We start from the raw sequence: 23,316 nt of genomic DNA, 5'->3' as shown, positions 1-23,316 counted from the left end.
GGGGGGCGTTCCCGAGAGGAGGACCGCTGGGGAGGAGAAGGCCGAGGAACAGAGGACCTGTCATGAGAGTTTCGCCGATGAGCTCGCCGCATATACTACCGCCTAGAGCTAGCAGGAGAGCGAAGATGAAGCAGTTGTCGTCGAGAGCGGCGCCGACCGGAGTCCGGCGAACTATCCAGACGGCGAGCGGGCGTGCTACGGCCCAGATGAAGAGGATTAAGCCGATAAAAGAGAAGAGGGATGCGAAGGTGAAGAGGATGGAGTTGCTGTAATATATGGAGTTGAAGATGGCGACTATCATGACGAGAGAGCTGTCGGAAATTAGAGAGGCGCAGAGAGCTAGACGGCCGAGGTTGGTGGTGAGCAAATTGAACTCATCTAGAAGACAAGCGACGACGGTGTTGGAAGTGAGGGACCATCGTCGAGCGATATTGATTACAATGCTGCCATAGCTGGTGTCGTTAACAATGCCAGAATGAGCGAGGGCAGCCACGATGATGGTGATGAAGGGGAAGACGGTGCTGGTTATTGCGACGCCTAAGGCCTCGCGTCCTGAGCGGCGGATGAGGCCGAGATCGGTCTTGACTCCGATGACGAAGATGAAGAGAACGAAGGCGAGTTGGGAGACGACTTCGAGGTGAACCCAGCTGCGGAGGGGGAAAATAATTTCCTGGAAGAGATGGTTCCGGGAGAGGAGGGAGGGACCGAGAAGGATGCCGGCCTGGAGGGAGAAGAAGATGAAAAGATGAGATTTTGGGGATTGGGGGAGGACAAGGGAAGGGAAAGCGTACGTACGATGGTGTGGGAGATGACTTTGGGGAGGCCGATGCGACGGAGGAGGAAATGGACGAGATGGCAGGAGAGGATGATGATGGAGAGTTGCGCGAGGTGGAGGGGAAAGGAGAACTCGAGGGGGTGTTCGTCGAGCCACACGCCGGCGGATGTGCTCATGGTGGCGCGGAAGCAGAGGACGCTAGAGTTTTTGCCTCCCTTGAGATCGCTGAAGAAGCCGGCTTTCTGGTCCATGGAGACGGAGGAGAGGGCAGTGGATGGAGAATGGGGAGGGCTGCGTCTACCTACGGGAAGGTGGTGTTTTTAGAGAAAGAGTGAGAGGGAAAAAGGCTGGAAGGGAGAAAAAAGAGGAAGGAGCCGAACTGACGTTGACTTTAACAAACTGGTTTGACCATGGCTGTACAACAGAGTTGCCATTTTCAGCACAAGTATGTTATCGGTGCTTATCTGTTTAGATGGTCTTCTTTTATGGATCGACTTCTCTCTTAATTTCTTGCCAAATACCTTGATTTAAACAGGCTAGACCAGAATGTTCGTATGAATGGGCTTTAGTATTGGCCCCATTATGAGCAAGCCCAGCTATCATTATCTAGTATTAATTACCAAGTATTCTGGAGATACTCATGAGAGGAACTGTTGGGATTAGTGGAGATTCAATCCACTATGATAATTAGGAATTAACTTTTATGTCTTATTTGATTTCAGCCTGCACCGCCAACTTCCCTTTCCCCTTGACGTGGTCTCGCCAAATTCTTCCTGCGGTCCCGCAGTCCTGCGGTCCCGCCAACTCCTCTTGCGAAACCATGTAACCGCGTGAGATCTTCCAAAAGTTTGTCTCTTCAGGCTTATTTCTCTTGTTATAAAAGGGGGTCTGCTTCTGACTATCTCACCATCCAAAACACTCTTCACAACCACGGCCGGAAAGGAGAAGAAATAAAAAGCTTTTGTCTTTTTCCCTTTGGACTCTTGTGCTAGGTGGCTTAGGGGTTAGGGGATTTCTTTTGTTTTCCCTTCTTTTTCTTTTGGTTGTAACGTATTTAGAGAGAGGGGAAGAGAGAGAGGTGAAGAGAGAGAGGAAGAGAGAGAGGAAGGGAAAGAAAAAGGGAGATTTTCTTTTGGAAATGTCGAGGCGTTCGACGGTGAAATTTCCTCATGTAGTAAAATCCTCTGCAGCTCCGTGAACGTAAGCAAATTTGACTAACCACGTAAATCTTGTTTCGCCTTTTTTTCTGGTGTAATTTTTCTCAATCTGTTTTTCGCTTTACTGTCGTCGTTTTTTCATAACAATTGGTATCAGAGCCCTAGTTCGGATCTGAGGAAGAACGATGGCCGTAGACAAAGTAAAGGTTTTGGGGATCGAGAAGTCCGATGACACAGATTTTGAATACTAGAGGATGCAGATAGAGAATTACCTCTATGAAAAGAAACTTCATCTTCCACTACTGGGAAAGCGACCGAAGAAGATGGAAGAGGCTTATTGGAATCTGTTGGATTGACAGGTTCTGAGAGTTATTCGATTAACCTATCGAGGACTGCTGCTCACAATGTCATAAAGGAGAGGACGACGACAGAACTTATGACAGCCTTATCATGTATGTATGAAAAATCTTCAGTGAATAACAAGGTGCACTTGATGAAAAAGTTATTCAATCTGAAGATGGAGGAATGTGTGTCTGTTTTTCAACATATGAATGATTTCAACACCATCACAAATCAATTGTTATCTGTTAAAATTGATTTTTACGATTAGATACGTGCACTGATATTATTGGTTTCATTGTCAAATAGCTGGGAAGTCTTGAGGATGACAGTTAACAACTCTGCAGGTAAATCCAAGCGGAAATATGATGATATTCGTGCTTGATTCTGGTTGAAGAGGTGCGCAGGAAAGATTCTGGTGAGACCTCAGGTTCGAGTTCAGCACTGAATGTTGATTCCAAAGAGAGATCACAGGACAAAAACTCAGATAGAGGAAGGTCGAAATCAAAGCACAGAAGCAAAAGCAAGTCAAGGCCTGGTCAGCAAGCAACCTGTTGGAATTGTGAACTGACCACATGAAGAAGAACTGCAAAAATCCTAAGAAGATGGAGGACGTCAGTGCTAACACTGTAACTAAAGAAATGCAGGATGTGTTATTTCTTGCAGTTCATAACTCCATTGATGAATAGATACTGGACTCAGGGGCTTCCTTTCATACATTTTCTCATCGGGAGTTAATGAAAAACTATGTTACAGGTGACTTTGGGAAGGTGTGCCTGACTGATGGATCAGCTTTGAACGTGGTGGGGATGGGAGATGTTGAAATTGCACTCCCTAACAAAAACAAATAGATTTTGCAAAAGGTTAGACACATTCATGAACTGAAAAAGAACCTCATATTTGTTGTGCAGCTCGATGAGAGATGACATTCAGTAGTGTTCTCTGATAACACCTGGAAGGTTATCAAAGGAGCTCTGGTATTGGCTCGGGGCAAAAAGGTTGGTACGCTGTATATGACCACCAGTCTAATTAACAGTGTTGATACTACATTTATAGAGAGCATAATAGACATGTGTCATTGCAGACTTTGACACATGAGTCAGAGAGGTATGAAAGAGCTTCAATTCAGAGGCAAGTTACCAGAATTGAAGTCAACTGATCTCGGCATGTGTGAAATTTGCATCATGGGGAAACATAAGGATGTCAGTTTCCTGAAAGGTGGCAGGGTGTCAAAGGCAAAAAAACTAGAACTGGTACGCACCGATGTGTGGGGGCTTTCCCTAGTGGCTTCTCTTGGAGGCTCTCGCTATTACGTCACATTCATAGATGACCGCAGCAGAAATGTATGGGTTTACTTTCTGAAGCATAAGTTTGATGTATTTTCTGTGTTTAAAACGTGGAAGGTTATGGTTGAAACGAAAACATATCTAAAACCTAAATGTTTGAGATCTGACAATGGTGGTGAGTGCATTGATGGTAGGTTCAAGGAGTACTGCGCACTCAGGGTATGAGAATGGAGAAGAACATTCCGGGGTCACTACAACAAAATGGAGTTGCAGAACACATGAACAGAACCATCAATGAGCGTGCTAGGAACATGAGATTGCACGCTGGAATACCACCAACCTTCTGGGCAGATGCGGTCAGCACTGCAGTTTACTTGATCAACAGAGAGTCATCCATCCCATTAGACTGTAAATTACCAGAGGAGGTCTAAAGCAGCAAAAAAGGTTAAATTTTCTCATCTTAAGACTTTTGGTTGTCTTTCTTATGTTCTAATCAATCTTGATGCACGTAGCAAGCTTGAGGCTAAATCAAATAAATGTTATTTCATTGGCTATGGAGACGAAGCATTCAGTTATCGTTTCTGGTATGATCAGGATCGGAAGGACATCAGGAGCAAAAATGAGAAGATGATGTACAAGGACAAGGCTAGTACAAAATCTGAAGTAGCTCCTCAAAATTCAGAGTTCGTGGAGTTTGATGATCTACCATAGATCAGAGAATAGGGCGGAGATGAGAAAGACGAGGAGAATGGGTCTAGGGCACCAATTCTTATTATTTCGCTGTCAAGTTCAGAGTCATTCACTACTCTAACCGCAGTTCGTAGGTTAGTCAGGAGCAACCGTTTGCCACAGTGCTACTCATCAACTTTGAACTACATCTTGCTAACAGACAGTGGGGAACCACAGAGCTATGAAGTAACCTTAGCAGATGAAAATTCTAGAAAGTGGGAGCTGACCATGAAGGAGGAGATGGATTCCCTACTAGGAAATCAGACATGGGAGCTGACAGAACTTCCACCAGGAAAGAAGGTATTGCACAACAAGTGGGTGTACCGGGTGAAGACTGAGCTTGATGACAATAAAAGGTGCATGGTCAGACTTGTTGCAAAAGACTTTCAACAAAAGCAGTGTATTGATTACTCTGAGATCTTTTCTCTTGTGGTAAAGCTCACAACCATTAGGATGGTCCTGGCTATGGTTGCTACCGAAGATCTGTTCTTGGAGCAATTAGATGTGAAGACAACTTTTTTTCATAGAGATCCTGAAGAAGACATCTATATGCACCAATCTAAAGGGTTCGTCGTACAAGGAAAAAAAGATTCAGTTTGCAGACTCAAGAAGAGCTTGTATGGCCTAAAGCAAGCTCCCAGACAGTGGTACAAGAAATTTGATAAATTCATGCTCAATACAAAGTACAACAGATACCAAGAAGATCACTGTTGTTATGTCAAGTACTTTAACAATTCTTATATCATATGTGGATGATTTGCTTATTGCAGGGGCAAAAAATTGATGAGATAAATAATCTCAAAAAGCAGATGTCATAACACTTTGCAATGAAGGATTTGGGAGTGGAAAAGCAAATCCTTGGCGTGAGGATTGTCATAGATCGAGTCAAGGGCACGTTGAGGCTTTCACAGGTTAAATATGTGAAAAAGGTGCTTAGCAGGTTCAACATGGAAAAGGCCAAGCTAGTTGGCACACCCTTGGGCAGCCACTTCAGACTCAACAAAAATCAGTCTCCCAAGACAGAGGAGGAACAAGACTACATGAGTAAAGTTCCTTACGCTTCAGCTATTGGTTCACTCATGTATGCTATGATCTGCACCAGACTAGATATTGCCCATGAAGTGGGAGTTGTGAGCAGATACATTAATCTAGGTAGTAATCCAAGAAAGAAACATTGGGAAGCTGTGAAGTCGAGCTTGAGATACCTAAGAGGCTATTCAGAAACCTGTTTGTGTTTCTCAAGAAAAATCCTGGAGTTAGTGGGTTATGTCGATCCAGATTTAGCTAGAGACATTGATAATAGGAAGAGTACTACATGTTATGTTTATACTCTTAGCGTTACTGCAGTGTTATGTGGCTCAAATCTACAGAAGACAGTTTCTTTGTTCACTGCAGAAGCTGAGTATGTTGCAGTATCAGAGGTCGTTAAGGAGATCATATGGCTGCAGAGTTTCTTGGAGGAATTGACAAGGAGGTTCAGAAAGACACTCTCTACAGTGATAGCCAGAGCAACATATTCCTAGCCAGAAATCCAGCATTTCAATCCAGGACCAAGCACTTTCAAATCAGGTATCACTTTATTCAATCATTGTTAGATGACAGACAATTGCTACTTGAGAAAATTTGTGGAAGCAAGACCCCTGCTGATATGTTGACTAAGGTCGTTACACTTGAGAAACTGAAGTTGTGCTTGACTTCAGTTGGTCTTATAGCTTGAAGACAGGGGTTTTGAGTTGCAGAGGTGGAGAACATCACACTTGAAGAAAAAGGACGATGCAACCAGAGGAAGATACAGCTAGTGTCCCGGACTCCAAGTTGGAGAATTGTTGGGATTAGTGGAGATTTAGTCCACTATAATAATTAGGAAGTAACTTTTATGCCTTATTTGATTTCAGCATGGACCGCCAACTTCCCTCCCCCCTTGACGCGGTCCCGCCAAATTCTTCTCGCGGTCCCGCTAACTCCTCACGCGGAATCGTGTAACCGCGTGAGATATTCCTAAAGTTTACCTCTTCAGACTTCTTTCTCTTGTTATAAAAGGGAGCCCGCTTCTGACTATCTCACCATCCAAAACACTCTCTTCACAACCACGGCTGGAAATGAGAAGAAAAGAGAAGCTTTTGTCTTTTTCCCTTTGGACTCTTGTGGGCTTAGGGGTTAGGGGATTCCTTTGGTTTTCGCTTCTTTTTTCTTTTGGCTGTAACATATTTAGAGAGAGGGGAAGAGAGAGGGAGGAAGAGAGAGAGAAAGGGAAAGAAAAAGTGAGATTTTCTTTTGTAAATGTCGAGGCGTTCGACGGTGTAATTTCCTCAAGTAGTAAAATCCTCTGCAGCTCCATGAACGTAGACAAATTTGTCGAACCACGTAAATCTTATGTCACCTTTTTTTCTGGTGTAATTTTTTCTCGCCCTGTTTTTCGCTTTACGGCCGTCGTTTTCTCATAACAAGGAACATTGTTGCATATCTAGATAAGCCTTTTTCCACTTCTTGTGGATAAAAATGAACATATCTTGTAAGCGGTTTTGGTCTCACGTCTCTCAAACTATCGCCAAAAGTATCATTCTGCAAAATAAATATAAAATAATATTAGTTATTATATGAAAATAACTTAAGATTATAGATGTAATTCAACATTATTTAATTTCATATGAATCTCCAAAAACTACTTGTCATAAGTTTTACCTCGTCCAGCATGGTAGACACCAAGCATCATATATTTTTTTAATATAATAAAGAGGAATACAAAATTCTAACATTTTTTATTCCTAATGAGTTTGACCTAAATATTTGCTCTACGTCTAATAATAGTGATATTTTTATATTCTATGAATGATTTGAATATTATTTTAAATATATTTTTATTTTTTAAGTGCATGCCTATATTATTATTTTTATTAAAATAGTTTGAATATATATAATGTATGTATATATATATAATATATATATATGTATGTATGTATGTATGTATGTATGTTTATACTTTGCATGTCCATGTCTTAACAACCATGTATGTACTATGTATGTGTGTGTGCGAGCCCATTCAGACGGATCTTGTGAGTAACAATGAAAGAAAGCATCCATGCATCCATGCATCCATGCATGCATGCATGCATGATTATATTTATTTTAGCAAATAATTTAGTGGTTTAAGCTTTTGAAAATAGGTTATCAATATGTGATATGTGGATTAATTCACATGTCAAGAAATTATAATGTATGAATATCAAAAATCAATGATTTTAGTTATATAATGAAATTTTCCTTAAAAGATATAAAATAGAGTATTATATTTTTATTTTCTTTGATTATCACCACTATACAATCTAGCGGCTCATATAGCCGCCGCCGATTGCTACCTTCTAGTCAAACATAATTTAATATTCAATATTCAATAAACATAAAAACAAAAATATACTTTAGCATATCAAATATATTTTATTTCAAATAAAAATAAATTTATAACAAAATTAGAAATTAAAAAAAAAACAAAAGTGAACCCAATCAATCTCTAAAATGTTCGTGTTCAATTTGCATATTAGGTAAATATATCCAAACAGAGGTGATAATCTATTTTTAATTCACGTCCATTAAAGATACTCACTCAAGATTTTTACTTGAGTCCCCTTGCTAAAAAAACCAAAAAAAAAAAAGAAAATTATGTCTGGACCACCAGATGTTAGAAAGAAGACGTAGATAATATCATGTCGTTTGCATAATGACACAGTGTGGTCCACATAATCGTTCATATATCTGAAAAATGCACGTATTGTTTAAAATTTTACAATTCGTGAAAGGAAATTTACCAAACATTAAATTTAGCTATCATTCATTGCATCGAACAAGAGAGACAACATTACTGACCAATGCCGCAAGCACCGAGCAACTAAACCTCACCGAAACCCTAAATAGTAGTCGGCTATCACTTGCACATTGATAAAGATGAGCTACAACCAAAACTCCAACTTACAATAACACATGAGCACTCATGAACAAAAGCAACAATATTCCTCTCTTTGACATTCTCTCGTTTCTTGTTAACCTAAACTTCTTCATTAAAGTCAAAGGAATCAACGACGTTACGTTTTATTCTTGCATGCATGCAAAAAGATTCTTCTTTCACGTGGCCTTTTTCCACCTTGGATTTATTAGCATATAAAATAAGGTGCTTTTTGCAAATTACACACACACAAAACTCTATTTTCAAGATGGACAAACTTGTTAAATACACAAAAGAGGTTTTTACAAATATGTCCTGAGAGAAAGTAAAACTTAAAAATATTACTAAAATTCATAAATAAATAAATTAAAAAAAATACAAATATGATGATTTACATACATACCTCTCAATTCTCATGCATTTGCATCACATTAAGTGACAGTTTGTGCGTTTCAGAATAAGCTGTTTATCTTGAAACGCGGCTTCAGATAAGCTTATCCTGAAACGCGGCTTCGGATAAGCTGACGAAAAGCGCGAACCAAACGGTACGGTGGCATTTTGAAAATGCCGCCCGCACTTATAAGCTGCCCTAAACGGGCCCTAAGTTCACAATTCTCACGTATATACCATCGTTTTATTTTTTCATATAGAGTTTGGGGGCTATTTATGTAAATCCTTGAGGATTGGATGGTATATATATATATATATATTAAGTTTAGTTTAGCTTGAGCTTAACTTGTTAGCTTATCGAGCTCATGAGCCACATACGAAACTGAGTCGAGTCAGCTCACGAGTCAGTTTGGCTCACTTACACCCTTAGCTCTGCCCTCCATACAATTAAACCTGCATTGATGGGCTGAATATTTGATAAATTAAAAAATAAAATTTTAATATTAATATTTTTAGTAAATCCCTTGTAAACGTAATTAATTAATTTGTTAATCTAATGATAATTAAGAAAAGGCTGTCCTAACTAACACTGCAGGATCATGGCTGTATAAACATCCTCTCTAACTGTGTGGAAAGCTATGCGTTGGTTAAAAAATTAGCTGCTGATAAGAACTATGACAAGCGTCCCAAACTTTTGCTGGCGTAACCAACCTTACTATTTTATTTTGGAGGGCGAAATTGAAATATAAAAATATAAATTTCTTTTTGAGAGATTTACAAATATATACCACACAATTTTTGTGTATTTACAAATATAATATTTAAAATTTATTTTTTTTATTTAATAATTGTAGACTCCGGCTCTAGAAAAATAGAGTCCGGTCGTGAGCCTGGAATGACACCCAGCCAACCTGGCCAGATTTTGGGTCAAGCGGCCACGCGCTGGGAGCTTGGGGGAATGACCTATTTGGTCACTTCGTGGGAGGTTGTGGCCGAAGGGTGGACCGGGAGGCCCCAATCGGCCTCTGTAGATCTGGGCCGTTTTCATCATTTGCCCGACTAGGTTGAGGAATGTCGGTAGGTTCGTTCTTGCGAGTTTTGTGCCAGTAAACTTTAGGTGGGTGATTGAGCTATGAAAATGATTTACAATCTACCTGAGAGGCACTCACTGAGCGCATATGTAAATATGCAAGATATGCAACAAACATAAAAAAAATAGTCAAGCATATGACATGTAGAATGACAAGCATACTGAAATGCTAAATACTAAATAGGCTAAACAATGTGACCCTTACAAGTGAGAATCACACACCTAGGTGGACATACATTGTGCCTCGCGCGAGTTCAGTGGCTAAGAAACGTGACTTGTGATTGACATAATGTGAAATATCTATGATCCTCTAGACGACGCGTAGGAAGTGAGATAGATGGCCTATGAGTGAGCCAACTCCTCCCAAAGTGTGCAAGCGTCAATCCTCATGCTTACAACGTCATATGCGGGGAATACACAAGTGTGAGCCTCAAAGAGCCACCACAAGTGGGGGTGCTAAAAGTGACACTCCAAATATTGAATGTTCAAAGTGACACCCAATCATGCTTTACATGCGATGACACATCGTAGACATCAAATCAAAATATGATTTTTCATACACATGCAATATGATGCAAAGAGTATACAAATATGCAATTGATCGGTCGATAGGTCGTGACGTCTGGTCAAGCCAAAAGGGAGGTTTGATCGATTTGGGATAATTAATCAAACCCAAAGGGGGTGATTGAATCAGTGCGCTTAATCGAACCCAAAAGATCAAGCGACAAGGCCGAAGCGGCCGATCGAGCCCTGGAAATGGGTCGTACAAATTAGGACGGTTGATCCGACCCAAAGCGGGTGATCGAACTGGTGTGATCAATCAACCCAACAGATCGGGCGATTAGGCTCGAGCGGCCGATCAATCCCATAAAATGAGTTGATATGCTTAAGATGATCAATTAGACCCAAAGCGGGTGATCAAACTGATGCGGTCAATCAAACCCAAAAGATAGAGCGCTCGGGTTAGGTGGTAGATCAAGCCTAAAAAATGAGTCTATTATGTTGAGACGATCGATCAAATCAAAAGAGAGAGATCGAGTTGGTTTGGTCGATCGACTCATATTCCGGGTCAAGCGGTCGATCGGGTTCATTTTTGGGGCTAACTACAAAGCTTTTCCCATTCTTCAAGATAAAACTATCCCAACCCCTCCAAGGAAGGTTGGAAGCGCCAAAACAGTGGGAAAATTGGAATTCCGAGTCGCTTAGGTGTAGATCTAAGGCTCACAAGGGAAACTCTCGGATTCGCTAGGAATGTGTCCAACGAAAGCTTCCTAACCTAGGGCTTCCTCTAGAAAATGAACGATCCATCCAAAGGCATGTAGTCGTGTCGACTAGTGTCGGTCGGCCAACTCGCCTCATGTAGGTGACCGAACCCACAACACCTAGTAAGAAATTAATCTTAGGGCAAACTAATTAAGAAAACACGAAGGTTTTAAGGATCTCATCATCACAGAGGTTGCATACACGTTTCTTCTGGTAGGAGAGAAGCTCACACAAGCCCTTCCCCAAATAAATGAATGAGCACTCCTAGCCGAAGAGATCGCCAGAGCTCATCGGAGTTTCGTCTTAACCGATGAAGGATGATGCTCTCCATCCAAAAGAGATATTGTGAGCTCGCCGGAGTCGCCCTTCTTCACGGGTAGGATGAGGCATTCCTATCCATACTCCTCGAAAAGTCTACACTTTTAATTAGCTCTTGAATAGCTGCAAGATCGGGTGGTGTTTTCTAGCCCTATCTAATCACCTTGCTTACCTCTAGGGTGAATGTGAGTCCACATGTGCATTCCATCGTTAAGTATTCAAGTTTAATGAAAACCATTTGATTAGCTCTTGGATAGTTGTAAAATCCATATGTATTTTCCTATTAAAATCTAGTTATCTTGTTCAAATTTTAGGTTGGATATGAGTCCATGCGTGTTTTCCAATAAAAGTGTTTGTTTTCGTTCTTTTTTTTTTTATCACCAGCTTGTCTTAACGCGGTCTTCTAATTCTCTTTCCAAATAAATCTCTCCTTTGAATCATGAAAATGATCCGCATAAGAGAGAAATTTGTAAGAAAGAAATGATGAGAAAAACTAAAAAACAATTTAAAAGAACGTGGAAAACTTTCATAAGATGATCTTCACTTAATATCCCAAAAAACGTATGATCGAAATGAGATCGGATCAAAACGAATTAGAGATATAATAACATCTTGTGGAAACAACCCATAATCAGAGAATCAGGTTGTTGTGCCATATTATATGTCCTATTTATGCTCCGTCATTTAATGACATAAATTTATTCTTGCGGCAATTGATTATTTTTTTCTAAATGGGCAAAAGTTGTCCCTTTAATAGAAGTAAAAACTAGAAATGTGTTACATTTTCATAAGAAATCATATATCGATTTGATGTGCCATGTTGAATCATATTCGACAATGAATTGGCCCATAAAAATACTAAAATTAAAATATTTGTTCAACACCATCAAATTCGTTGTCATTATTCCATTATACATTATGTGAGAGCAAATAACTTGCTCGAAGCCTTTAATAAAATTTTGATTTTTTATGCTAATGTGAAAAAAATCGGATGAAAAACTCTGAGAGATTTTGTGGGTATATTGTACTATATATATACATATATATATATATATATATACCTTGCAAGATTTGGAGGTGCGAGAAAACTCCCCAACAAAACCTAGAATGGTATCATGCTTGTTTGGCTAAAGCAATTGATAAATTGGCAAGCCTTGGGGCTTTCATGGCTGGAGACATGGTGCTAAATTTAATTTGCTCCATCGTCACTCATAGCCATAGGCACCGACAATTTGTGCCAACTTGCGTAGAACCTTTTATGATTGAAAAATGTCTATGAAGGAAGACTCTATTTGTTGATTAATATAGATGAATGTCATCTAATGCCCCTATCTATGGAATATAGTCAAAAATATACATGCTTAGGCATATTTTGTGTTAAACTTGATGTTTGAAGGCTGATATGTTAGATCTTGATGTATTTGTAAGATATTTCAATCAACATAGATTACATCTTTTGTCAAATCTTTTTCTATGAACATGTTGCATATAGTGATTGCTTCTATTTGCTAAAAATTAGGTAATTCCTTAACAAGGCTAATATTAAATATTTGCGATAAATGTGGGAGAAGATAAGATGATCATATGATCCGATAAACACTCCCTATTGCATATGAATCTAGTCTTCTAAAAAGATAAAATAAAGAAGAAAGATCATATTCCACTCTTAGTATATTTTTTCAGTTACCCGTTTATATTGGGCACAATTAAAAAAAAACCCCCATACATGAATTTGATTGACATCCCCAATGAGTATATTTAAGTTTAGTGCAAACCAAGGGTCTGTTTGGCACAGCTGCAGTTGCTAGAAGAATGGATTGTGAAACTGCTGTAGAAGAAGCTGTTGATCAAAAAGTTGTGGTGGCTTTTACAATTTTTTTCTTTTTAAAAAACAAAAAAATCAAGCTGCAACTTTCTAGCAGCAGCTGCATTAAACCAAGTCTGATGGCAAAAGCAGCTTTCAGCTATAATTTTTTGAATAAACAGACAAAATGCAAGTTTTGTTAAACAGAAAAAAACTATTGTGTGACACCGCACTGCCGCCCCAAACGCACCCTTAGCCTTCTTATATTACCGTGTTGATTGGATTAACATTTTGATTGACTAAGCCACTTTTAACCATCCTGTCAATGGCATCCTATGGTTAGATCGCCCCGCTTATCCATTCAATCCCTTTCTAGTTAGAACACCTTGATCATCTAGCTATATCCGACTAAATTTTGGTGCTTTATTCAGCAAAACCCCATCGATATGTAAAAATTAAAGTTTAAGGATTCCATATATAAATATATAAAAATTGGGTGGTATTTATGTAAATGCCCCTTTAATTATATTTCATCCCCTTCAATTGACCTCGTCAATGCTTTTCATATTTTAAATAAATATTAATTATAAGTCAAAAAAATATTACGCAATTTGACGTTTTTTTTTTTTGTCATTAGTTAATTATCAACTTGGTTATCAGCTAGTCATGGTTCTTTGAAGACCTCATTTGATTGTGAACTCATGATGCTTTCTGTTGATTTTTGTTTTTATGTGTGTCTGTGTGTGTTTATTTATCCCAATTTGTTAGTTGGAATCTGCGAGTCAGTTGTAAGCCCCAGAGGTCGGGGGTTCGAATTCCCCTCTGATGACGGTCGCTGTATAGAGGATGGTACTAGAATTGTTAGACACATGAGAGATGACAGAATGCTCCTATAATAGCCTCTGGTTAGAGCCTATTATACGAGCCTTCAGTCACCCCTAATGTGTCTAACAATTCGAGTACCACCTCTTAATGACTAACTATGTCAGAGGGGATTCAAACCTCCGACCTGAGGGGTCTCATACCGCGGATGCCAACCAACAAACCGGGATACACTTCACTAAATACATATTAAAACTATAATATATTATTGTTATTAACATTATATGACCAAGATAAAGATAGTATTCAAAAGAAAAGGAGAAGTAAATACTAAGAAACTTGGGCTGGATTCATGACATCCGACACAATGTGCCAATTGTCATTAATCATAATAACTGTATAAACTAAGTTATGTACTTAGAAAATAGATATAAAAATGAAACGTCCGGTCCCCATTAGCCTTGCAGCGAAGTGGTCAAATGGCTACCGAATAACAACTCTTAACCACCCCAACCAAACCTTTTGCAGACATATGTGGTATTAATCACAAGTTTATTAAGAAATTCAAGTTTGTTAAGCTGATTGCATAATTAGGACTGAAACGGTAGAACTTTATTTTATTAGCATTTTAACCTTCTATTTATGGCAAATTCGTTAAGAGTGTAGATGATTTGTAATTGTAAAAGTAAATTATAACAGATAAGTTCATGAAAAGATATATCTCTATGTAGACATGATGCGTGTTAGAAAATTCGTAGTGGTAGAGTAACATATTATCGTCTAAGTGCTTAGATTGAGCGATCTTGGACTCGTTAGATACATCTTATTGAGATGTTCAATTCAACTATAAGCTTGTACATTCGATGCCTGTTTAACCTTCCAAATATACTCATAAAGTTTTAAAATCAATTTAATGGCTTGATAGAAGCTTGATTTGACTCAAATTGGACCAATTTTGATATCATTTGGTCTGTCGCGTCAAGCTAATCAGTTTTACAATAAGTACGCTGAAATTGGAGCTTGTGATGACTTTTAATCAAAAATTGAATATTTCTTACTCAAAAGATCACTTTGAAACACATGTCATGCTTTGAGATTCATGTCAGATAATGAATTTATTGATGAAAGTAGCTTGATCGATAATCATAGAGTCAACGTCCCTGATCAATCGAATATAAGCAAACTAAGAGATGATCCCAGGAGTTTGATAGCAACAACAAACTTTTATCGAGGAAGATCGTTAAGGGAGCTAGAAAAGCAGCACGTATCGACTAATTAGAATCCCGCGTCCTCCAAAAATTAATATGAAGTTGAGTGGATCCAAGGCCAAACGATCAAGGCCAAGTTAGGAGATGTGAGTTGAGCTACAAATGAGATGCCAACCGACATATCAGAAAGTCCTAGAGAACCAACTAACGTTCGACGTTGAGTGGTCAAGGTCAAGGGTCCCGTGATCGAGCAATCCAAAGCGAGTGCTTGAAGGCTCAAGCGCCAAAAAAAACGTTCTAGGTGGAAGCTTATGATAGAACTCTCAATATTCTTCAAAGGTCATGTCTCACCAATCTTACACAACTAGCGGAAAGCACTTAAACTTGAAATCTTATAACCACCCAAAACTTTTAACATTGGAATGATACGACACATCCTTTCTCCAAATGTCAACCCAATATAAATAGGGGCTATTATAAGAATCAAGGCAAGGGAGGGGGGCTCTTTCTTTTTCTTTCATTAAAAAAAATTTCGGTCAAATCTCGAAGAGAATTTGTATATTCTCTCAAATGTTCTTTCTCGTTCCTCGTGCAATTTTATTCCTTGGGTGCGATCCGAGGACTAATTTTGATGTGATATACGAATGATTTAGATGATATAAATGTAAGAAAGCAAACTTTACATGTCACATACATAAATAGGTAGAAATTGGGCGGCATGTATATAAATCCCCCAAAATATTTCTTATCATAGAAAATAAGAAAAAAATGTAACATCTGGAAAATAAAGTTGTGAACTATATAAATAACAATCTATACAAATCTAAGGAGCAGGTAATGAGCATGCATGTATTATTCATTTTATAATCTACGTTTCGTTATTGCACAGTGATCATATATTAGTAGTTGCAACGACTTTAAAGCTAATATCAGATCAGCCTTCTCACAATTCGACCGTTATTTTATTAAACCTAACTGTTCATCACACCTCACAAAAACCTAATCTTCCAACCTCTAACGAACCCATTACTCATTCCCTCCTCCCACATTTATATAAGAAAACCTCATCATCCCTCCCATGACTACCTTCTCCAGCTCAACCAAACCTTCCAGACCCCAAACCATGGAGATTGGCACCAAAACCTCCACCTCTTCTTCTCTGTCCTTCTTCTTCCTTCTCTGGTTCTCCATGCAGATTCTCATCGCCAATGCAGAAGTTCACTACCATGACTTTGTTGTAAAAGCGAAGCCGGTGAAGAGGCTGTGCCACACACGCACGATTATTACAGTTAATGGCCAGTTCCCCGGTCCCACCCTCAAGGTTAGAAATGGCGACAGTCTTGCTGTCAAAGTTGTTAACCAAGCCAAGTATAACATTACTATTCATTGGTATGTTACAGCTCTATGTACAAAATCTATGTAAATAGTGGGGGATTATATATGATTGTATGTTTGATGATTATACATGATTTTGTGGGCAGGCATGGAATCAGACAGATGAGAAATGGGTGGGCGGACGGGCCGGCTTATGTGACACAGTGCCCGATTCAGCCAGGGGGGGCTTATACGTATCGATTCAAGATAGAGAATCAAGAGGGGACGTTGTGGTGGCATGCACACAGTTCTTGGCTTAGGGCTACTGTTTATGGAGCTCTGATAATTTTTCCTAAGCATTCTGCTTATCCTTTTCTCAAACCTCACAGAGAGTTCCCTGTGCTTCTTGGTATGCTAATCTATTCATGAAAGTCTTACATACATACTACTCAATTCTTACATATTTACATATTTAATGTTTAAACATCAATTTTTTCACTTACATGCCATTTTACATGTGCATGAAAAGAAAGTTGAAGTTGTGGTAGAAAGAAATTGTTTCTTATTGCCCCCAAAAAATAGATGTATGTAATCTAACAGTAGCTACAACAATGACAGGTGAGTGGTGGAATCAGAACCCCCTTGATGTAATCCGGCAGGCCCTAAAGACTGGAGCGGCTCCAAACAGCTCTGATGCCTTCACCATTAACGGTCAGCCAGGAGATCTCTACAATTGCTCCACCAAAGGTGATTTAATCTCTCGCGTCATAGCCTATGCTCAAGAGCGAATATCACATGTTATATCATATCAGATATATGAATTGATAATATTATAATGAATGCCACCACACCATGATCATAATAAGATCAAATCTACAAGCGAACATTATGTATTACATATTCATGTGTGGTTTGATCATGGGTTCACGAATATCATTACACTATTATCATAATACAATCAAATCTTCATTATCTAAAAAATAGAGAAGTCTGAAACTCTTCCCGGTCATGCAGTACGGTGTAGTCTTACTTTTGGCCATATTGTATTTTATGGCTTTCATATTGAGATATTTTTTTGATTTTTTGTACTTTGTGCAACATGATTGTATGAAATAAAAATAAAAAATACAATCATATTGTACTCTAAGACCGGGCTACCTACATAACATTTGATCCTGAGTTTGATGGTACTGAGGAAGCATTTACTTGAATATCATCTCAATATTACCGATACACATCAAATTCACACTCATTTACTCTTACTATTGACACAAATCCGATACCAATGCAGGAACCACCGTTTTCCCCGTGAGCTCCGGCGAGACGATACTCCTCCGCCTCATCAACGCCGCCATGATCACCGAGCTGTTTTTCTCCATCGCAGATCACAAAATGACTGTGGTGGCCGCCGACGCCTCCTACACAAAGCCCTTCACAACCTCCGTCATCCTTCTCGGCCCCGGCCAGACCACCGACATCCTCATCCAAACCAACCAGCCCGCCGGCCGCTACTACCTCGCCGCTCAAGCATACAACAGCGCTCCACCAGGCACCGCTTTCGACAACACAACAACCCCCGCCATCCTCAGCTACTCCAACAGCCCCATTTCCTCCCCCCCAAAACCCGCCGTCTTACCCGCCTTCAACGACACCGCAACCGCCATTGCATTCTTGGCGAGCATTAAGAGCCGGCGACCGGTCAAAGTCCCCGCTCCTGTAGACGAGCGCCTCTTCTTCACCGTCGGGTTGGGTCTCTCCAACTGCCCGCCGGGAAGAACATGCGCCGGTCCGAACAACACTCGGCTGACCGCTAGCATGAACAATTACTCATTTGTGCTCCCGAAAGGTCTCTCTTTGCTGCAAGCAGCGCAGTCAAAGGTTCCCGGCGTGTTCACGACTGATTTTCCGGCAACCCCGCCGGTGAAATTTGACTACACCGGCAATGTAAGTCCGAACCTTTACCAACCGGTTAGGGCGACGAAGCTCTACCCGCTGAAATACGGCTCTGTTGTTCAGATAGTGATGCAGGGGACCAATATTTCGGCAGCGGAGGAACACCCGATGCACATCCATGGATACGAGTTTTATGTTCTGGCTTCGGGGATGGGAAACTTCGACGCCAAGAGGGATACTGCAAAATTCAATCTTGTTGATCCGCCGCGGCGGAACACCGTGGAGGTGCCGGTGCTGGGGTGGGCGGTGATTAGGTTTGTGGCTGATAACCCTGGGGTCTGGTTCGTTCACTGTCATATAGAGTCGCATTTGACGTGGGGATTAGCCATGGCTTTCTTGGTGGAGAATGGAGTGGGAAAACTTCAGTCAACCATTCCGCCGCCGCTTGATCTTCCCAAATGCTAGGAGTTTCAAGAGCTTTTGATTGAGTTTGTGATGGATCCGGATGGAGACTTCTGCTGCTCTGTTTGAGTTTAGGGTATTTGATTGGCTTCATCATTGGTGTGTGTGCCTGGTTTGGGGATTTTAGGTAGCTGATTTTGATTGCTTGTTCTGCAAGTGAGAGCGGATTAAATGTGAGAAATTGTTTCTGCTGAATTACAGCAGGGGATTGCAGCACATTTCAATCTTTTTAGTTATGACTTCTTTCTGCGATTGCTTCACAAATGATAATGCAAAATATATTTTGAATTAGAATGAATATGATATGATTTAATGTTTTTAATGTTGGATCTTATTTTATCCATTGCCTACGCAAAAGGCATAATAGTACATCATAGACCAAAAGTTGCATTTTTTTTTGCTTTTCTCCATGATTCCCTGCATAAAAAGAAGGTATCTATGATCTTGAGCACCAAAAGAAGGGTTGTAGGTTGATTTATACATGTATTAAATTTAGAATAACATAATAAATAAAATTAAGAAAAAAAAATTAAATTTTACTATTTATATAAAAGAAATTGTGAGGCGCTTGTTGCTTCCACAATGGTGGTCTTTCATAAGCCACAAAATGATATTGTCCACCACCGAGGCTTGTTTTATGTCAAAGCTTTTGAAATATATCATGATAAATTGTGGTTAATTGTGGGAGGGGGGATAATATAGAGAAATTATAAATTAAAGAGGGGGCAATAATCCACCCTAGATATATATATAAGCTGATTCTGACCCTGTAACAACAATAACTTGTTTGCCTCTTCAATAGTTATTGTTCGTTAGCCATCAAATGCTATTATCAACCAACATAAATTTTTTGTAGTTCAAACCTTTTGAAATATAACATAATATCTCAAAAACCTAATCTTTCAATCTCTACAGAACCAATGACATGACCCCACCTCATACTTTTACTCAAAGAAAACCTCATATATCACCCCCATGCCCTCCATCACTACAGCCCACAAGTCCATAACTATGGAGATTGACAACCTTTCTTCATCTTCTTCCTTCTGGTTATTTCTCTGGTTCTCTGTTCTCTTCCTTGCGCCCAATGCAGAAGTTCACCAACATGACTTTGTGGTACGCCTTCTATATCAAATATCATGCATATATGTACGTAGCTCTCAACTGATCCACAGAGTAAATCTCTTTAATAATAGATAAAAGCTGTGCCAGTGAAGAGGTTGTGCCACACACGCTCAACTATCACTGTAAATGGGCAGTTCCCCGGACCAACTCTCCTGGTCAGAAATGGAGACAGTCTAGTTATCAGAGTTGTTAACCAAGCCAAGTATAATATTACGCTTCATTGGTATGCTGAACTACAAATATATGTATATTGGGCATTTACTTGCATGCATACCACCCCATTATGTATTTACATATCAAACATCTAAAGTTTACTTCTTATATTTTGTGTGAGCTTGTGGTGACGGTGTGGTGCATTATCACAGTTTTTTAAGTTTGGCACAATTGTATTTTGCTTTTTTTTTTAGAAGTAACGACTTTAAGTTGTAACTAAATATGGTGGCTACTAGAAAGCTATGATCTGATTATTTGAACCATCAAAGTTTTTTGAGCAACAGTTTCACAACTGCTTCTTCAAATAACTGCAGTCGTTACAGACAGTTAACCACCAAAGTGCCACCATTATAACTTTTAAACTTCTTGTGTAAAATTTAAAGTTGTAGGTGTTCGATAGGTAAATATGTAGAAAATGAGTGGTATGCATGTAAATATTTATATGTAAATTTGGTGTTGATACATGTGCATTTGTGGGCAGGCATGGAATCAGGCAGCTGAGAAATGGGTGGGCAGATGGGCCGGCTTATGTGACGCAGTGCCCAATTCAGGCTGGAGGGAGTTATACATACAGGTTCAGCGTAGAGGATCAGGAGGGGACCTTATGGTGGCACGCTCACAACTCTTGGCTTAGGGCTACCGTCCATGGGGCCCTAATAATTCTTCCAAAGCTGCATTGCTCTTATCCTTTCGCCCCTCCCAAGTGTGAATTCCCACTCATTCTTGGTATTGTAATTTCTTTCCCAGTTATCGTTCAAGTAGAGCCGCTTCAAAATTGAATTGAGCTTGATACGGTTCAAAATCGAAACGAGCTTACTCAAATTGAGTTGTTCGGATTCGTTTTAGCTCGGAATCAACTCGATCCATCTCAAAGTTGAAACTAAGCACAACTTGAAATCAACTCGAAATTAGCTCGCGACCTTTTGTGATATTACATTACATAGACAACACATAAAAATTTACATGTAATGCAAATTTCCATCAAACTAAATAATTCATAATTTCTTATTTAATATTCGAGGCATTGACATGCATGCTGCATCCTTTTTATCTGTTTGCATAACTAACCCCTAAATTTTCATATTTACATTCATAACCCTTAAATCTTTAACAAGCAACAATAATAATTATTGATTTAATTAACCTTAACAGGCGAGTGGTGGAATGCAAACCCCCTGGACATAATCCGGCGAGCCCTGAAGACCGGCGCCGCCCCTCAGCCCTCCGACTCCCTCACCATCAACGGCCAACCTGGAGACCTCTACAAATGCTCCACAAAAGGTAATACATTCCTTCACAATTTACCACCTTTTTATAATTTACAACATACAAACATGAAATCATCACTGCAGAAACCACCGTAATCCCGGTGGCGGCCGGCGAGACCATTCTCCTCCGCTTTATCAACGCCGCCATGCTCACGGAGCTCTTCGTCTCCGTAGCCGACCACAATATGACCGTCGTAGCAGCCGACTCCTCCTACACCAAACCCTTCACAACCTCCGTCGTTCTAATCGCGCCGGGCCAGACCACCGACGTGCTCATCCATGCCAACCGGCCCGCCGGCCGCTACTACATTGCCGCCCGAGCATACCAAAGCGGCTCCCTCAACACCCCTTTCGACAACACAACCACCACCGCCATCCTCATCTACGAAAACCAAACCCCCGGTCACTCGCCGCCCAAGCTCCCTGTTTTACCGCCCTACAACGACACCGCCGCTGTCGCCGCTTTCTCGGCCGGTATTAAGGGCCTCTACGCCGTTAAAATCCCGGCACCAGTGGACGAGCACCTCTTCTTCACCGTCGGGCTGGGTCTGATCAGCTGCCAGCAGGGGAAAACTTGCAGCGGTCCAAACGGTACTCTGTTCACCACCAGCATGAACAATTACTCATTTGTTCTGCCTAAAGGTCTCTCTTTGCTCCAAGCCGCACAATCAGGGGTTCGCGGCGTGTTCACGACTGACTTCCCGGCTTCCCCGCCGGTCAAATTTGACTACACCGGAGATAACATAAGCACCAGCCTCTACCAACCGGTGAGGGCTACGAAGCTTTACCCGCTGAAATACGGTTCTGTTGTGCAGCTGGTGATGCAGGGGACTAATATATACATGTCGGAGGAACACCCCATGCATATCCATGGCTACGAGTTCTTAGTGCTGGCGACGGGGAGGGGAAACTTCGACGCGAAGAGGGATGCGGCGAAGTTCAATCTTGTAGACCCGCCTCGCCGGAATACGGTGGGGGTGCCGGTGAAGGGGTGGGGGGTGATAAGGTTCGTGGCTGATAACCCTGGGGTTTGGTTTGTTCATTGTCATATTGACTCTCATCTTTCATGGGGGTTAGCCATGGCGTTTCTGGTGGAGAATGGAGCGGGGGAGTTGCAGTCCACCGCGCCTCCGCCGCTTGATCTTCCCAAGTGTTAGGAAATGAAAATGAGATCGATTTGTCTGGTGCAGTGGGTGCTTAACACCTTAGCAGGTTTCTTTTGTTCTAGGTCATGAGTCGTTGTTTCCGCTTGATTGAAGCCATGGGGAAGAAGAAGAAGAAGCTCTGTTTATCAGTTTTTTTATAATATAATCGTATAATTATTGTTAATTACTAGCTTTAAATCATGATGGTGGCATTGTTGATGCAATATTAAGGATTTGGAGAATATGCCTGTAAATATGAATATTTTATGTGTTAGATATGTAAATACAAAAGAATAATGTGGAATGTATATAAATGGCACCTGCTCATTTACAAATTCGCACCTGTTAATGCTCTATTTCACAAATTGGTTCACGTTCGAACTCCTTAAAACCAAGGGTTTACTTACAAGGGAAATTACATATATACCACATATTGTTTATGTATTTACATATCTATCACCCAAAGTTTGCTATTTACAATTATAGCATCTTGGTGTCAATTCTAAAAAAAAGTGCAAGCGGTATTTTTGAAATCAAAATATCATTTTTATAAGAGTTACGTATAGAATTTATAGATGCGTCAAAATAGTTATGAGACTATTTAATTGAAGTTGAAATAATTCTCATGAAGTAGGGCTGGCAAAACGGCTCGTTGTTCGCGAACAGCTGTTGTCGACTCGTTAAGAAGCTCGTGTTCGGCTCGTTAATTTTGTTCGATAAGTTAACGAGCCGAACACTAACAAAGATGTGTTTGGCTCGTTTTGGCTCAAAATACTAC

At 40.2% G+C, this 23,316-nt stretch overlaps 3 protein-coding genes across 4 annotated transcripts in view; 2 read left to right on the top strand and 1 right to left on the bottom strand.

Moving 5' to 3' along the window:
• Window positions 1-1,026, bottom strand: part of LOC110023635 (cation/H(+) antiporter 15-like) — a 2,659-nt gene extending 1,633 nt beyond the window's left edge. Inside the window, exons 1-2 of the mRNA XM_020723130.1 lie at window positions 796-1,026; window positions 3-721 (exon numbers count right to left, since the gene is read on the bottom strand). Of these exons, the coding sequence (XP_020578789.1) occupies window positions 3-721; window positions 796-1,026 (950 nt within the window). The remainder of the gene's footprint in view (window positions 1-2; window positions 722-795) is intronic.
• A 15,428-nt stretch (window positions 1,027-16,454) lies between these two features.
• LOC110023685 (laccase-3-like) lies at window positions 16,455-18,996 on the top strand. The gene is made up of 4 exons (XM_020723216.1): window positions 16,455-16,507; window positions 16,600-16,841; window positions 17,051-17,179; window positions 17,724-18,996. Exons 2-4 carry the CDS (start codon window positions 16,616-16,618, stop codon window positions 18,788-18,790), a joined length of 1,422 nt encoding a protein of 473 aa, XP_020578875.1. The 5' UTR covers window positions 16,455-16,507; window positions 16,600-16,615; the 3' UTR covers window positions 18,791-18,996.
• Window positions 18,997-19,794: 798 nt separating this feature from the next.
• LOC110023672 (laccase-3-like) lies at window positions 19,795-22,769 on the top strand. Of its 2 annotated transcripts, none has more exons than XM_020723198.1 (5): window positions 19,795-19,903; window positions 19,984-20,135; window positions 20,607-20,830; window positions 21,278-21,406; window positions 21,478-22,769. In XM_020723198.1, exons 1-5 carry the CDS (start codon window positions 19,799-19,801, stop codon window positions 22,548-22,550), a joined length of 1,683 nt encoding a protein of 560 aa, XP_020578857.1. In that variant the 5' UTR covers window positions 19,795-19,798; the 3' UTR covers window positions 22,551-22,769. The 2 variants fall into 2 exon arrangements, with proteins under 2 accessions (XP_020578857.1, XP_020578856.1); XM_020723197.1 differs by having other exon boundaries at window positions 20,607-20,851.
• The last annotated feature ends 547 nt before the right edge of the window (window positions 22,770-23,316 follow it).

This window comes from Phalaenopsis equestris, unplaced genomic scaffold (assembly GCF_001263595.1).
Source record: "Phalaenopsis equestris unplaced genomic scaffold, ASM126359v1 Scaffold000226, whole genome shotgun sequence".
NCBI classification, from domain to species: Eukaryota; Viridiplantae; Streptophyta; class Magnoliopsida; order Asparagales; family Orchidaceae; genus Phalaenopsis; species Phalaenopsis equestris.
Note: the sequence above shows the minus strand (reverse complement) of the source record. Positions and strands in the feature narration are given on the sequence as shown.